At 32.4% G+C, this 15,603-nt stretch overlaps 4 protein-coding genes and 1 long non-coding RNA gene across 8 annotated transcripts in view; 4 read left to right on the top strand and 1 right to left on the bottom strand.

The window, feature by feature from the left end:
- Nucleotides 1-15,603, bottom strand: part of CaMKI (Calcium/calmodulin-dependent protein kinase I) — a 481,648-nt gene that overhangs the window by 23,245 nt on the left and 442,800 nt on the right. For all 4 annotated transcript variants that reach the window (XM_065361814.1, XM_065361816.1, XM_065361817.1 and 1 more), the window contains 4 exons: nucleotides 7,790-7,913; nucleotides 7,193-7,333; nucleotides 6,911-7,037; nucleotides 6,655-6,742 (listed from right to left, as the gene is read on the bottom strand). In XM_065361814.1, the coding sequence (XP_065217886.1) occupies nucleotides 6,655-6,742; nucleotides 6,911-7,037; nucleotides 7,193-7,333; nucleotides 7,790-7,913 (480 nt within the window). The remainder of the gene's footprint in view (nucleotides 1-6,654; nucleotides 6,743-6,910; nucleotides 7,038-7,192; nucleotides 7,334-7,789; nucleotides 7,914-15,603) is intronic.
- LOC135843806 (uncharacterized) lies at nucleotides 155-1,225 on the top strand. Its single transcript, XM_065361824.1, has 2 exons — nucleotides 155-343; nucleotides 468-1,225. The coding sequence occupies exons 1-2, from the start codon at nucleotides 268-270 to the stop codon at nucleotides 842-844; spliced, it is 453 nt and encodes a 150-aa protein (XP_065217896.1). The 5' UTR covers nucleotides 155-267; the 3' UTR covers nucleotides 845-1,225.
- Nucleotides 1,863-3,081, top strand: LOC135843804 (uncharacterized). Its single transcript, XM_065361823.1, has 2 exons — nucleotides 1,863-2,215; nucleotides 2,348-3,081. Exons 1-2 carry the CDS (start codon nucleotides 2,140-2,142, stop codon nucleotides 2,740-2,742), a joined length of 471 nt encoding a protein of 156 aa, XP_065217895.1. The 5' UTR covers nucleotides 1,863-2,139; the 3' UTR covers nucleotides 2,743-3,081.
- LOC135843803 (uncharacterized) lies at nucleotides 3,719-4,937 on the top strand. The gene is made up of 2 exons (XM_065361822.1): nucleotides 3,719-4,071; nucleotides 4,204-4,937. The coding sequence occupies exons 1-2, from the start codon at nucleotides 3,996-3,998 to the stop codon at nucleotides 4,596-4,598; spliced, it is 471 nt and encodes a 156-aa protein (XP_065217894.1). The 5' UTR covers nucleotides 3,719-3,995; the 3' UTR covers nucleotides 4,599-4,937.
- On the top strand, nucleotides 5,665-6,825 carry LOC135843809 (uncharacterized). The gene is made up of 3 exons (XR_010558385.1): nucleotides 5,665-5,924; nucleotides 6,061-6,346; nucleotides 6,688-6,825. It is a non-coding gene; the product is annotated as an uncharacterized LOC135843809 (long non-coding RNA).

The following is a 15,603-nucleotide window of genomic DNA, read 5'->3' as shown; positions in this document are numbered from 1 at the left end:
TTCATTTTTAAATAATCTATTAATACCTACAAATAAGGCATTAATTTGATTTTCAATGATAATTTTTCGATTTCTTGATTATTTTTAGATAAACGCGTCTCTCATACACTATTTTTTCTAGAGTATACTGATTTTAGTCTGTTTGCAACGGGGGTAAGATTAGGTGATATCTGAGCGTCATTCAGTGAAAAAGATTTCAAACGATTTGAGTTTCTTTGAAATCAAATAAATTTTGGAGTAGTTTGATTCTGTTGTTAAATATCTACTATGAAGTCGTATTCAAACGATAACAAAATAAAATTTTGGATAATTCAGTTGATAGCATGGATTTTAGTCATCGGGGGTAAGTAACGACGAGTACTATTTTACCTACTTACTGTGTATTTAATCAGGTGTTAATGTTTTTCAAATAACTAGGTACTAACAACAAAGGGAGCACTTTATTTAACGTAGCTAATTGTTTGTAGGTCTAATGATAGTTAACGACAAAACCGTTCCTACCTCAGATAAAACGCAATTGTCGGATGAAGAAATGCAATCGAGGGATAAAGAAATACAATTGCCCGATAAACAAAAGCAATCGAGGAATAATGTAATAGTACAATTGTCGGGATCGAGGGATAATGTAATACAATTGTCGGTATCGAGGGATAATGTAATACAATTGTCGGGATCGAGAGTACAATTGTCGGAAATGTCGGATAAACAAAAGCAATCGTTTGATAAAGCAATGCAATCGATGGATAGAGCAATGCAATCGATGGATAAACAAATGCAATCGATGGATAAACAAATGCAGTCGTTGGGTAAAGGAATTAATAGAATTAGAATCGTCGTTGGATAAAGAAATGCAATCGTCGTCGATGAGAAAAGGTCAAAGTATTAAAAAAAAATATTCCATATCCAAAGAAGTTGGAGCTTGATAACTCTCCGAAAAATAACCAAATTTTAGAAAAAGTTTCAAAAAAACAGGGCATTAAAACCAGATAAATATCTATCGGTTACAGTTTTGGATTTGGTTTCAGTTTTGCATGAGAAGTTTCCGATCTCAATTTCTGTTTTGGTTTCTGTTTGGAAAATATCGTCCTTGGTTTTAGTCAACGTTTTTTTTTTATTCATTTTTTTTTTACAATTGATTTTACTGAAGTTATCAGTTTTCGGTTTTGGTTTCGATGTTTTTCTTTTCTCTCCATTTTTTAGAGTGAAGAGGGGGGGGGGAGGAGTACGTTTTTCAAAAAACTTTGAAAGTGAATAAAAAGCGACACTTCGGTAGCGCCACATTTTCATTTTTTTTTTTTTTTTTTTTTTTTAGTTAGGTACTTATTATTTTTTAATTTTATTATTGCAGTTTTTACTTTATTTTTCACCAAAAATACAGTATTAATGAACTCATTGTTGAAATAATATTAAAATAAGTGGTTACTCATTGGAAAAAAATAATCAAAAATGATGTAAAAAGAACTTAAAATACATCACTGTATTTTCCCTGCATAAGCATAATCATTGTTTCATCAGCGCAATCGTCTGGTTACGTTAAAAATCACAATAGAGTTCTGAAAAGTAGGTAAATCGAAGAAAGGGAAGAAGATCATCACCACTCAAACCACTTGAATCGAACAACAAACTAAGCCTCATACTAAATCAGATCAAATTTCGATAAAATGAGAAAAAAATCACAAAATATTTAAAATCGAGAAAAATGGATTTCTGAAACCGTGGTCCGAATTTTGGACACCACCTAAAATTCCACAATGCTGACTAAGCGTTGTGGGATGTTTTCATTCGCTTATGATAAAAACTAGACTACCTACCTTAATATCTGCAAGAGAAAATTTTCAAATCCATTTTTAAATAATCTACATATTAATACAAATAAGGCATTAATTTGATTTTCAATGATAATTTTTCGATTTCTTGATTATTTTTAGATAAACGCGTCTAATTTCAACGTGGTTTATACGGGAATCTCTCATACACTATTTTTTCTAGAGTAGTTATACTGATTTTAGTCTGTTTGCAACGGGGGTAAGGTTAGGTGATATCTGAGCGTCATTCAGTGAAAACGATTTCAAACGATTTGAGTTTCTTTGAAATCAAATTGATTTTAGTGTATGTAGTTTGATTCTGCTATTAAATACTATGCAGTCGGATTCAAACGATAACAAAATAAAACTTTGGATAATCAAGTTTATAGTATGGATTTTAGTCATCGGGGGTAAGTAACGATTACTATTTTACCTACTTACTGTGTATTTAATCACGTGTTAATGTTTTTTAAATAACTAGGTAGAAGGTACATACTAACAACAAAGGGAGCACTTTATTTAACGTAGCTAATTGTTTGTAGGTCTAATGATAGTTTACGACAAAACCGTTCCTACCTCAGATAAAACGCAATTATCGGATGAAGAAATGCAATCGAGGGATAAAGAAATACAATTGCCCGATAAACAAAAGCAATCGAGGAATAATGTAATAGTACAATTGTCGGAATCGAGGGATAATGTAATACAATTGTCGGTATCAAGGGATAATGTAATACAATTGTCGGGATCGAGAGTACAATTGTCGGAAATGTCGGATAAACAAAAGCAATCGTTCGATAAAGCAATGCAATCGATGGATAGAGCAATGCAATCGATGGATAAACAAATGCAATCGATGGATAAACAAATGCAGTCGTTGGGTAAAGGAATTAATAGAATTAGAATCGTCGTCGATGAGAAAAGGTCAAAGTATTAAAAAAAAATATTCCATATCCAAAGAAGTTGGAGCTTGATAACTCTCCGAAAAATAACCAAATTTTAGAAAAAGTTTCAAAAAAACAGGGCATTAAAACCAGATAAATATCTATCGGTTACAGTTTTGGATTTGGTTTCAGTTTTGCATGAGAAGTTTCCGATCTCAATTTCTGTTTTGGTTTCTGTTTGGAAAATATCGTCCTTGGTTTTAGTCAACGTTTTTTTTTTATTCATTTTTTTTTTACAATTGATTTTACTGAAGTTATCAGTTTTCGGTTTTGGTTTCGATGTTTTTCTTTTCTCTCCATTTTTTAGAGTGAAGAGGGGGGGGGGAGGAGTACGTTTTTCAAAAAACTTTGAAAGTGAATAAAAAGCGACACTTCGGTAGCGCCACATTTTCATTTTTTTTTTTTTTTTTTTTTTTTAGTTAGGTACTTATTATTTTTTAATTTTATTATTGCAGTTTTTACTTTATTTTTCACCAAAAATACAGTATTAATGAACTCATTGTTGAAATAATATTAAAATAAGTGGTTACTCATTGGAAAAAAATAATCAAAAATGATGTAAAAAGAACTTAAAATACATCACTGTATTTTCCCTGCATAAGCATAATCATTGTTTCATCAGCGCAATCGTCTGGTTACGTTAAAAATCACAATAGAGTTCTGAAAAGTAGGTAAATCGAAGAAAGGGAAGAAGATCATCACCACTCAAACCACTTGAATCGAACAACAAACTAAGCCTCATACTAAATCAGATCAAATTTCGATAAAATGAGAAAAAAATCACAAAATATTTAAAATCGAGAAAAATGGATTTCTGAAACCGTGGTCCGAATTTTGGACACCACCTAAAATTCCACAATGCTGACTAAGCGTTGTGGGATGTTTTCATTCGCTTATGATAAAAACTAGACTACCTACCTTAATATCTGCAAGAGAAAATTTTCAAATCCATTTTTAAATAATCTACATATTAATACAAATAAGGCATTAATTTGATTTTCAATGATAATTTTTCGATTTCTTGATTATTTTTAGATAAACGCGTCTAATTTCAACGTGGTTTATACGGGAATCTCTCATACACTATTTTTTCTAGAGTAGTTATACTGATTTTAGTCTGTTTGCAACGGGGGTAAGGTTAGGTGATATCTGAGCGTCATTCAGTGAAAACGATTTCAAACGATTTGAGTTTCTTTGAAATCAAATTGATTTTAGTGTATGTAGTTTGATTCTGCTATTAAATACTATGCAGTCGGATTCAAACGATAACAAAATAAAACTTTGGATAATCAAGTTTATAGTATGGATTTTAGTCATCGGGGGTAAGTAACGATTACTATTTTACCTACTTACTGTGTATTTAATCACGTGTTAATGTTTTTTAAATAACTAGGTAGAAGGTACATACTAACAACAAAGGGAGCACTTTATTTAACGTAGCTAATTGTTTGTAGGTCTAATGATAGTTTACGACAAAACCGTTCCTACCTCAGATAAAACGCAATTATCGGATGAAGAAATGCAATCGAGGGATAAAGAAATACAATTGCCCGATAAACAAAAGCAATCGAGGAATAATGTAATAGTACAATTGTCGGAATCGAGGGATAATGTAATACAATTGTCGGTATCAAGGGATAATGTAATACAATTGTCGGGATCGAGAGTACAATTGTCGGAAATGTCGGATAAACAAAAGCAATCGTTCGATAAAGCAATGCAATCGATGGATAGAGCAATGCAATCGATGGATAAACAAATGCAATCGATGGATAAACAAATGCAGTCGTTGGGTAAAGGAATTAATAGAATTAGAATCGTCGTCGATGAGAAAAGGTCAAAGTATTAAAAAAAAATATTCCATATCCAAAGAAGTTGGAGCTTGATAACTCTCCGAAAAATAACCAAATTTTAGAAAAAGTTTCAAAAAAACAGGGCATTAAAACCAGATAAATATCTATCGGTTACAGTTTTGGATTTGGTTTCAGTTTTGCATGAGAAGTTTCCGATCTCAATTTCTGTTTTGGTTTCTGTTTGGAAAATATCGTCCTTGGTTTTAGTCAACGTTTTTTTTTTATTCATTTTTTTTTTACAATTGATTTTACTGAAGTTATCAGTTTTCGGTTTTGGTTTCGATGTTTTTCTTTTCTCTCCATTTTTTAGAGTGAAGAGGGGGGGGGGAGGAGTACGTTTTTCAAAAAACTTTGAAAGTGAATAAAAAGCGACACTTCGGTAGCGCCACATTTTCATTTTTTTTTTTTTTTTTTTTTTTTAGTTAGGTACTTATTATTTTTTAATTTTATTATTGCAGTTTTTACTTTATTTTTCACCAAAAATACAGTATTAATGAACTCATTGTTGAAATAATATTAAAATAAGTGGTTACTCATTGGAAAAAAATAATCAAAAATGATGTAAAAAGAACTTAAAATACATCACTGTATTTTCCCTGCATAAGCATAATCATTGTTTCATCAGCGCAATCGTCTGGTTACGTTAAAAATCACAATAGAGTTCTGAAAAGTAGGTAAATCGAAGAAAGGGAAGAAGATCATCACCACTCAAACCACTTGAATCGAACAACAAACTAAGCCTCATACTAAATCAGATAAAATTTCGATAAAATGAGAAAAAAAATCACAGAATTTATTTAAAATCGAGAAAAATGGATTTCTGAAACCGTGGTCCGAATTTTGGACACCACCTAAAATTCCACAATGCTGACTAAGCGTTGTGGGATGTTTTCATTCGCTTATGATAAAAACTAGACTACCTACTTTAATATCTGCAAGAGAAAATTTTCAAATCCATTTTTAAATAATCTATTAATACCTACAAATAAGGCATTAATTTGATTTTCAATGATAATTTTTCGATTTCTTAATATTATTTTAGATAAACTCGTCCAATCTCAACATCGTTTATACTGAAATCTCTGATACATTATTTTTTCTAAAAAAAATACTGTGTTTGCAACAGGAGCAGGTAATAAAATATCTGAACGTCAGTCAGTGAAAAAGACGTTTGCAAACGATTTAAAAGTTTCTTTGAAATCAAATTAATTCTGGTTGATGTAGTTTGATTTTGTTGTCAAAAATGCAGTCTTATTCAAACGATGATAAAAAAACATTTTGGATAATTGTGTTGGTGATAATATTGATTTTGGTCCTTTTGGGTAAGTATAGAGAGTACTCGTACTATTTTACCAATAATTTAATCAGGTGTTAATGTTTTTCAAATAACTATCTATGCTAACAACATTTTATGGAACACTTTATTTAACATGGGTATCTATACCTATTTGCTTGTAGGCCTCATTATAATATATTTTTACGACGAAACCGATCATACCTCATATGGAAGAATTCGTTATTTTTACAACGAACCCGATCATACCTCATATGGAGGAATTCGTTCTGGTCATACCTCATATGGAAAAATTGGAATAAACAAAATATTCCAAAGTGCAGGACAGTGGGTCGAAAAAGCAAAAAAGTGGGGTTCAGGATTGAATATGCAGAGATGTTGGAGTAGGCCAAAAATGCATAAAACAGGAGGACGTTGCCATTGCGGCCATGGCCATGGCCATTGATGAATGTACGTATGATATTCTAAAATCGAATTGATCTTAATACGATCAGTTCCTATCGTTCGCGAACAATTCTATCGACGGAAAAATGATCAAATTTTAAAGAAAGTTACAAAAAAAAGTTCTTCATCTACAATAATCACACCAAAAAGTAATTTTCCCAGACCTTCTTGCAAATTCAGTTTTGCCAATTCATTCACCATGAAAACTGGCCACTTAAAATCTATCTTTAAAACACCAACATGTACTCGAATCAATTTAAATATGTCAGTTATACATATCTACATCTATTATTTAGGTATTAGTACGATATTACCTTCCATCTAGACTTTGCGAAATTCTTTTTCAGTTGAGCTGATACAGTACTGTGGATATCTTTACTGCTGGCCGTGTTACCGGAGATCCTGCACATGGTATAGAATTACAGAATAAACAAGAGACAGAAACACCCATTTGATAAACAATATCGATCTCGTTAGTAGTAATTTAGTAGGTACTACACGTGTGTAGAATAGGACTACAAACATATTGTGTAGGTCTGCCATATTGGAAAAATTAAAATTGAACCATACCACGGATGTGCTAGAGCCTGACGACATGTGTAACGTTTTTCCACATCGACGCACATTAATTTAGAAATGAATTCTTTAGCCGAATCGCTGATATCGTCCCAGTATGGAGCATCAAATTCGAAATCACCTTTAGAAAAATACAGCAAAATAAAAACACATTTTTATCACATACTTAAACGTATAGGTACCTATCTACTTAGTTTAAAACTGAATGAAGTAGGTATACATTTATCTCTAAAATCTCAATAAATATTTAAATAGTAAGTGTATATATTCTCAAACCTTTTAATATTTGCGCAAATAAGTTAGCATCGTTTTCGTCGTAAAAAGGTGGATATCCGCATAATAAAATATAAGAAATGACTCCGATACTCCAAACGTCTACCGCTTTTCCGTACGGTTTTTGTGCTAAAACTTCTGGAGCTGTTTAAACACACCGCATAAATGTAAAGACAGAGCGTAAAAGGCAAATGCTTCCAGTATTAATAAACATACGCTTCACTCTTCTTCATAAAGAGAGAGAATTAATTTCGTTACCAGCCAGCATTTTCCTCTAGTATCAACTCTTTCTCCTTTCTCCAAAGTCCTCCCTATATCTCTTTGCTTTACAAACTCATTCTTCATTTATGGTTTCGTGATATTACTTACATACTACTCGTATAGAGGCGAAGCATTTCTGTTCATTCCCTCCGCCTCAACCGCTCGTCCATCGATCGTGTATACATTTCACGCTTTTCTCACCCAGAATCTACTTTCCCAACAGTATAGTTTTACCTTTACTACCCTTTAGACCTTTTTTCGTGAGTGAGAGGGAGAGAAACAGAACAATTAACAGGCGTTTTCATCTCACACGTACAGACTAGAGATAGACGCACTTACCAACGTATCCTGGTGTTCCACAGGCTGTTGCCATTATGCCAGATTCTTCCATTTTTGATAGGCCGAAATCACTAATCATTATTTTACTATCGTCGTCTGGACTGTAATATAGTAAGTTTTCTGGCTGTAATTCAAAAAAATATTTTATTATTATTTTTAAAATATTATATAATATTAAAAAAATATTTCTAAATGAAAAAAATAATTTCTTGAAATATTTTTAAACACGATGATTTGAAAATACATGGTAACGAGGCAAATAATCATACTTTTTGACATTTGACAAATTGTGACATTTTTGAATTCATTACCTACCTATCGACAACGACAACTGAAGATGATTCGTTCGCAAACGATTTAATCAGCGGTGAAAAATCAACCACGAATGAGCGAATCATCAAAAAATCACACCAGAAGAAAGATTATAGCATGAAATTCGACATTACAAATTTACCAAAAAAAACAATTGGAGTTGATTCGTTTGTGAACGATTCGCTCAGAATCGAATAATCATTGGAGAACGACTTCATCATTTTTTTAAATTAAATCCAGTAAAAGAGGAAATGGAATAATTTGTCTTTTCAAATTAATCAATGCAAACTAAAGATGAATCGTTCACGAATGATTCGCTTGAAAGATGAAACATCGTTCGTGAACGATTCGCTCAGAACCGACGAATCATTCGAGAACGATTGAATCACTTGAAAATCAAATCACTAATCAGATAATACACGAGAAGACAAAACGAAAAATTCTTCAATCTTTCAACATTCGTTCGCGAACGATTTGCTCACAGGAGAAAAATTGTTCGCGAACGAATGAATCACTGAAAAGTCATCTTTAGACAACTAGTACAACAAAACTCGCCATTTTTAACCACATCATCCAAAACTGGACCCAATTCGTTCGCGAACGATTTGTTCAGAATCAATGAATCATTCGAGAACGACTGAATCATATTTTTATCAAATCCGCGCGGTAAAAGAGAAAATAGAATCATTTGTCGTTTCAAATTCATCAATGCAAATTGAAAACTGAAGATGAATCGTTCGCGAATGATTTGCTTGAAAGGTGAAACATCGTTCGTGAACGATTCGCTCAGAACCGACGAATCATTCGAGAACGATTGAATCACCACTTCATCAAATCCAGTGAAGAGCAATGGGAAAAATTTGAAAAATTTGTCTTTTAACATTCATTAATAAAAATTGAAAACTGAAGATGAATCGTTCGTGAATGATTCGCTTGAAAGGTGAAAAATCATTGCGAATAAATGAACCAGAGATGAATCAATTAAATCAGATGAAGATGTCAGGACAAAACTTGAAATGATTCTCAAATACATAGATAATTTATGTACTTGAACAAAAAGTGGAAATATGCCAATAAGTGTTAAGTTAATGAAAGTTCATTGGATGAATCATTCGCTGAAAACTGAAAAATACAGATTTGTGAAGCTCATTTCAAGGAAGAGGACATGATTCGAATTGAAACTAAGTAGGTACATTTTCCATTATCTTAAACTGGAGAGAAAAGTAACAGTTCTTTTTTCACATCCAAAAATTTAAACCTGGAGTAAAATTTCATCAATAAAATTCAAAAGTTCAAAACTGAAGTTGTAACATATTATCTAAGAAAGGAGATCGAAAGTCAGTGGGGGGGGGGGGTAAATAGAGAAATTTTTGAAAACGAAGCTTAACCAAAAAATCATACAAAATACATCACCAGTCAAAATTTCTGGAGCTAAATTGCTTCTCGATTTTTCGGTATACTTTAACTTTTGAAAATCAAATTCAAAATTGAGTTTGAAGGAGCTGAATTAGGTATTTGTAATTTTTTTTGTGGAATTCATAGAAAAATGAAAATTCCAAAAACCTGTAAAAGTTTTAATAATGTCTCAAAACTGATCAATTGATTTTTAGGAGTTTGGAAGTACGATGTGAGCCAATACTGGTATCAATTTTCTACCTCAATTTGATCGCATTTTGGTTTTTAAAAAGAAAATGAACCCAAATAACATTGGCATTTGAAATAAACAATTAATTAATTGAGAAATGGTCTCCAATATGAACTCGCTACAGATAGGTAAAAGTACATTAATATTCGTTATCGGTAAATTCAAAGAATTTTGAAAAAATACGAAACCAGCGATCAACTTTTCGCTATAATAAAATAAGGCGAATTTCTAAAATATCCTCGAAGATCACGGAGAAAAATTCTCAACAGGGTGAACTCTCTCATACCTCACACACAGGATATTTTCACCTCACAAACGTACGCTGCACGTGAATTCATTATAAAAATATCCGTCTAAATTCAATAAATTTATACACTGTTCAATAGGGTGGTCCTTATTTTCGAATTTTCGAATTTTTTTGATTCCTCCCCCCAAAGTTGTTCCCTTGTAGGAGAAAATAAATCCCTGAAAATTTTAGCCGGATCGGATAATATTAACCCGTGCCGCAGAGCATCTGAAATTTTAGAACTGGTAGACCGCGTAGCCGTTGTATTTTCCCACGAGAGCCGCGCGGCGTTGTTCGTGTTTTCCCCTAACACGCATATTCCATAGTTTTATGTTTGGCTGGATGCAGTGAAAAAATTTTTTTTGATAAGAAGGTCTCCTTTGGCCCTCAAATAAAGATCCTAGAGTATAATCGGCATTAGAAAATATTTTGAGGTGATTGAGATACAATTTCTGAAAAATGCTCAAAATCAACATAGGAAAATTTCAACAATTTTCAATTTTGAAAATGTAATGCCAAAAAAAGGATACCAAACGATGTCAGAAACTCCAAACCAGTGTTACCAATTTTGGATTGGCCACCTGTTAAAGCAATTACATCATTGCAGCAATATTTGTTCATTATAAAAAATTTTGAGGGACATTAGTCTTTTGGCATGATTTTGACAAATGTCAACCCTGCGAGCTATCATGGAGCAATCTAAAATTAGTAACACTGGTTTAGAGTTTCTTTTAACATCGTTTGGTATCCTTTTTTGGTATTACATTTTCAAAATCAAAAAATTGTTGGAATTTTTCTATGTTGATTTTGAGCATTTTTCAGAAATTGTATCTCAATCACCTCAAAATATTTTCTGATGCCAATTATACTCTAGGATCTTTATTTGAGGGCCAAGGGAGACCTTCTTATCAAAAAAAATTTTTTTACTACATCCAGCCGAACATAAAACTATGGAATATGCGTGTTAGGGGAAAAAACGAACAACGCCGCACGGCTCTCGCGGGAAAATACAACGGCTACGCGGTCTACCAGTTCTAAAATTTCAGATGCTCTGCGGCACGGGTTAATATTATCCGATCCGGCTAAAATTTTCAGGGATTTATTTTCTCATACAAGGGAACAACTTTGGGGGGAGGAATCAAAAAAATCCCCAAAAATTTTTTTGACCATATAAATAAGGACCACCCTACTGTTCAATTTATTAAATAAGGGGAAAATGTCTTCATAAAAAAGTGAGTATAATTTTTCAATGTTCAGAGCACACGAACAGCTTCTGAAGGTAATTCTTGTTTTTGAGATTTTGAAAGCGTGCACAAGTGTCAAAGACATACCATCCAATTCCAAAACCAAATGAATAAAAATTTCGTAAGAATAAGGTAATTTGAATTTTTTTTTTCAATTTAAGTACTTACCTACCTATTAATGTATACTCTCTAAATTTGAATCAGTCATTTTTATGACTGTTTCATTTAGCAATTACACAGATTTGCCAAAATAACTGAAAAACTAGTGATTCCCTACAAATTTGATTAATGTTTCAGTCAATTTTGAAAATTTGACTGTTTTTAATTTATAGCCTAACTGTTTTCGACTTTGCAATTAGCAATTGTTAAAAATAGACTACTGGTTTAATAATAATTCATCAAAGCATCAAAGACTAAGACCCCAACCTCCAGCTCCCGCCCCTGTGGGCCTCTTTCAACAACTCAATTCATGCCCATTGCTTCACTCGAGCTGCTCCTATATTATACAAATCGACTGAAATGTGTTAATAGAAAATTATACTTTAGGTACCTAGTTCTAAAGTAGGTACAATTTTTAAAAAAACAAGATTTTTTAAGAAAAAAATTCAAGTTTTAACAATATTTAAGTACTTATATCTATAAATTTCTAAAATTAATTAACGACATTTTTTAGACCAAAAACTATAAGGGGCTAGAAGTCACATTTTCAAAAACTTGCAGTCAAAAGTATATTTTGACCATGAGGGTGGATAGTATATCAGAAGATAAACAAAGTATTGTTATGATTATCTGATGCTAGATGTTATGGGCTAGAATTATGTATTATTATCTCCATTATTTTACACTGTTATACTACATATTATTACATACACCTAGAGGTCTGCGCTGACGGAAAAACAGCGGCGGCGGCGGCGTGAATCAGCGCACCGGCGTGGCCCACTATGCCGATGAAACAAGCCTCAAAGTATGCTGAAAAATGAAAACACTGAATTTTCTTCATTTATTGTTATGTGAGCACTAAAAAGTGAATTTTTTGAGGATACGAAATCTTCTTTTAAAAACATTGATTTCTAATTTTTCTATAAAATACAGAAAAAGGACTGAAATCAATGAAAAACACTAAAATTAACGAAAAAAGAGCCCAATACCGACACACGCCGCCGGAAAATCGTCAGTGGTGGCGGCGGCAAGTCAGCCCCTCAGAAATTCATCAGCGGCGCAGACCTCTACATACACCATCAAAATTTCAAAAAATGTTTTTTTCTCAAAAATCTGATCTTTCAACCCTTAAAACTCATTTTAAACATCATTATTTTGGACACTTTTTTTTGTCGTCGAAACGGTCGGTTTTGTCAGAGCGGGTCACATATTATGTGATGCATGTTTTACCTACCTAAATTTTCAACTTTGATCTGTTACCTTATTTTTTTTGACTGTTTTCTTTCGTATTATTTCTCAACTTTTTGCAATTTTGTGTTTTGTCCATTCTAAAGTCCGATTTTACCTATTTAATTTCATTATAAAATGACCATCCTTCCAATGTAAAAATCAGTTCAATCTAATTTCTAATGAGCTCAGTTTAATTTTTAATAAGCTCAAATGTAATATCTTGTGATTATCAGTTCTTGAATAAAAAGTATTTTAAAGATTTTATTTGTGATTCTTTTAGATAACATTTCGGCACAGTTAGTAGGACAGTGTTCGATCATTTTCAAGAATTTTTGGGATATTTTGGTTTTTGAAAATTCATTTTTCTGGTTTTTTGACCAAACCGAAATTTTGAAAAATTTACTTTGCTATTTCATAAGCCAAGGCACACAAAGGTTCACTTTTGTGCTCGAGATCGCAGAATTTCATTTTCTTAAAATACTGCCTGTGAACTTTTATCAAGAAACAGAAAAATCATGTTTGGATTGAAAAATTTATCAGAACTGTGTAGAAATTACCTAAACCACTATTTACTTCGTCCCAAAATTGAAAAAGCTGGCCTGGCTGATACTGAGCATAATCTAAAGACAGCTATTCTATCCTCTTTTAAAAATATTTTGAAACTTGATGCCGCTAAAAGTGACAAAAGCCAATTTGAAACTTTTCATCATGAGCTGCAAGCTGTACAGCAACAAATTTAGGATAGAGCCTCAAAAAGAGAACATACTTTAGTACAACATATCATTAAATTATACTATGAAGATTTATCTGAAGAAGATCAAAAATTATTTGACAAATATTTGGATGCTGTAGACTATGCCCTAGAATTACCTGAAACAATTGATAATATGAACTTATTTATGAATGAATTTAAAATGATATCTTTAAAAAACCTGTACCCCCTAATTTTGAATGTATCGTATGCATAAATAAACCTATCAATTGTGTATACCTACCTTGTGGCCACACTAAATGCTATATAACATATGCCAAACAAATTTCAGATAAATGTCCCATATGTAGAGAGCCTTATAAAGAGATAAAGAAATTGTATATGTAACCTTTACACTTGTTTTCAAATATACCTACCTTAATTATCTAAATGACAATTATTAATGACTTTTTAAAATTGATAACAGAGAGAAAATAATTTGTAGTCTAAAAACATCATATCCTCTCAAAAATTTCCTTTTTAGATAATTATTCCTTATAAAAATACAAAGATTATTTTATCCATAATTCATTCAATTACGTTCAATTATGTTGTGCATTCCACTTCTATTACTTTGTGTTTTAATGTGATATTTGAATTCTAACTCTGTGGTATCTAAATTTGATTACTTTTTGTGTCTATTTCCATAATAGTCCAGTAACTTTAGCAAAAAAATAGGGGTTATAGTGAATCTCTAGGCGGCAAGCTGATTTTTGGTATACTGGTCCATTTTGATGTCCTGAAAACGAATCCGAGGAGTCCCCAACTGTCCGAGGTGAGCTTTCCCCCAAATTGTGGATCTTAGCCCCCCAAAATAGGTGATTGAAGAATGTTGTTCTACGTTAAATTTCCGTTCTATTGATATATCAATTGTCTTTCTCCCCCCCAAGGGGGGTGGAACTACAACCATTCAAAAAAGGGGGGTTCCTGAAAAATACATAAAGGATATAGGCGCCTGAGGGGGGTGAAATGGTCCCCGAAAGCGTTCGAGTTGATATCAGCATGGAAGGTGGGTCCCATCGAGAAACTTCCGCGTGAAAAATTTCAGATCGCCACCACCTCCCCTTTTTGGGGAACCCCCCTTTTCTGTAATTTCAATACCAATTTTCTCATCCCCATTTCAACCAATTTTGAAAATTTTTCAGTATGTTATGTATATTCATAGTAGGTATCCGCACAAAAATTTTCAACCCCTTCCCCTCATATTTACCCCTCAAAATGGTGTGAAAATGTGCCTTGGGGAGGGTTGGGGGTAAAATGGAAATTTCGGGGAAAATAACTAAGTATTAATGAGTAGGGTGTCGTTTTCTTATGATTCGATACCGCTGAGCACGAATGTGACGTCAGATTTTTTGCTACACTCATCTAGCCCTCTCCACAGCACACAGCCCCCTCAATTTATACTATTTGAAATAAGTTGAAAAACGCTATTTTGAGGAGTAAATATGAGGGGAGGGGGTTGAAAATTTTTGTGGGGATACCTACTATAAATCGCACCTCGGGAGTAATAAGGTCACTTCTCAAAAAAGTGAAATTTTACAGGAGAGTGATTTTCTTTTTTTTTAAAACTTGATTCATTATTTCTATCAACTTATAATTAATTGTGAGGAATGAATAGCACCTCATTTTAAAGATCTGGTATCCTACCTTCATTTAGCATAAGAACACTTTGAAAAATAAAATCTTAAAGAGGAAATATTTCAATGTTTGGAAAACATTTTGAGTTATAACCTTTCATTAAAGTTGATGCGGAGGCGAAAGGAAGCGTCCAAAAAAATTTCCTATTAACAAAGTTGTAGAGAATTAAATTTCCAATCGACATAATGTCGTTAGTTTTTTTCTAGAGTGCTTAGTTTTTGAGTTTTTCTCAAAAAACTAAAATTTTATGATATGTGCAGATTCATTTTTCTGAAAAGTGATCAATTTAAAAAAATTTTTCCATTTGGTACAAACCAATAAAAAATGCACTCCTTGTGACTATTTCTAACTGACAAACATTCAAAACAATCAAAACTATTTGTAACACTTTGTATGTACAAAATTTGCTCAAGAAAGGTGGAGTTTTTTGAGATGTAACCTTATAACTCCAAACAACTTGCAATGTTGTTGAGATTTTGAGTTAGGCCATTTGCGTTTTTTACAAGATCTAGATAATGTACCCAACTCAAAGTGTAATTTTTGGTTGAG

Source organism: Planococcus citri, chromosome 4, assembly GCF_950023065.1.
Source record: "Planococcus citri chromosome 4, ihPlaCitr1.1, whole genome shotgun sequence".
NCBI lineage: Eukaryota > Metazoa > Arthropoda > Insecta > Hemiptera > Pseudococcidae > Planococcus > Planococcus citri.
Note: the sequence above shows the minus strand (reverse complement) of the source record. Positions and strands in the feature narration are given on the sequence as shown.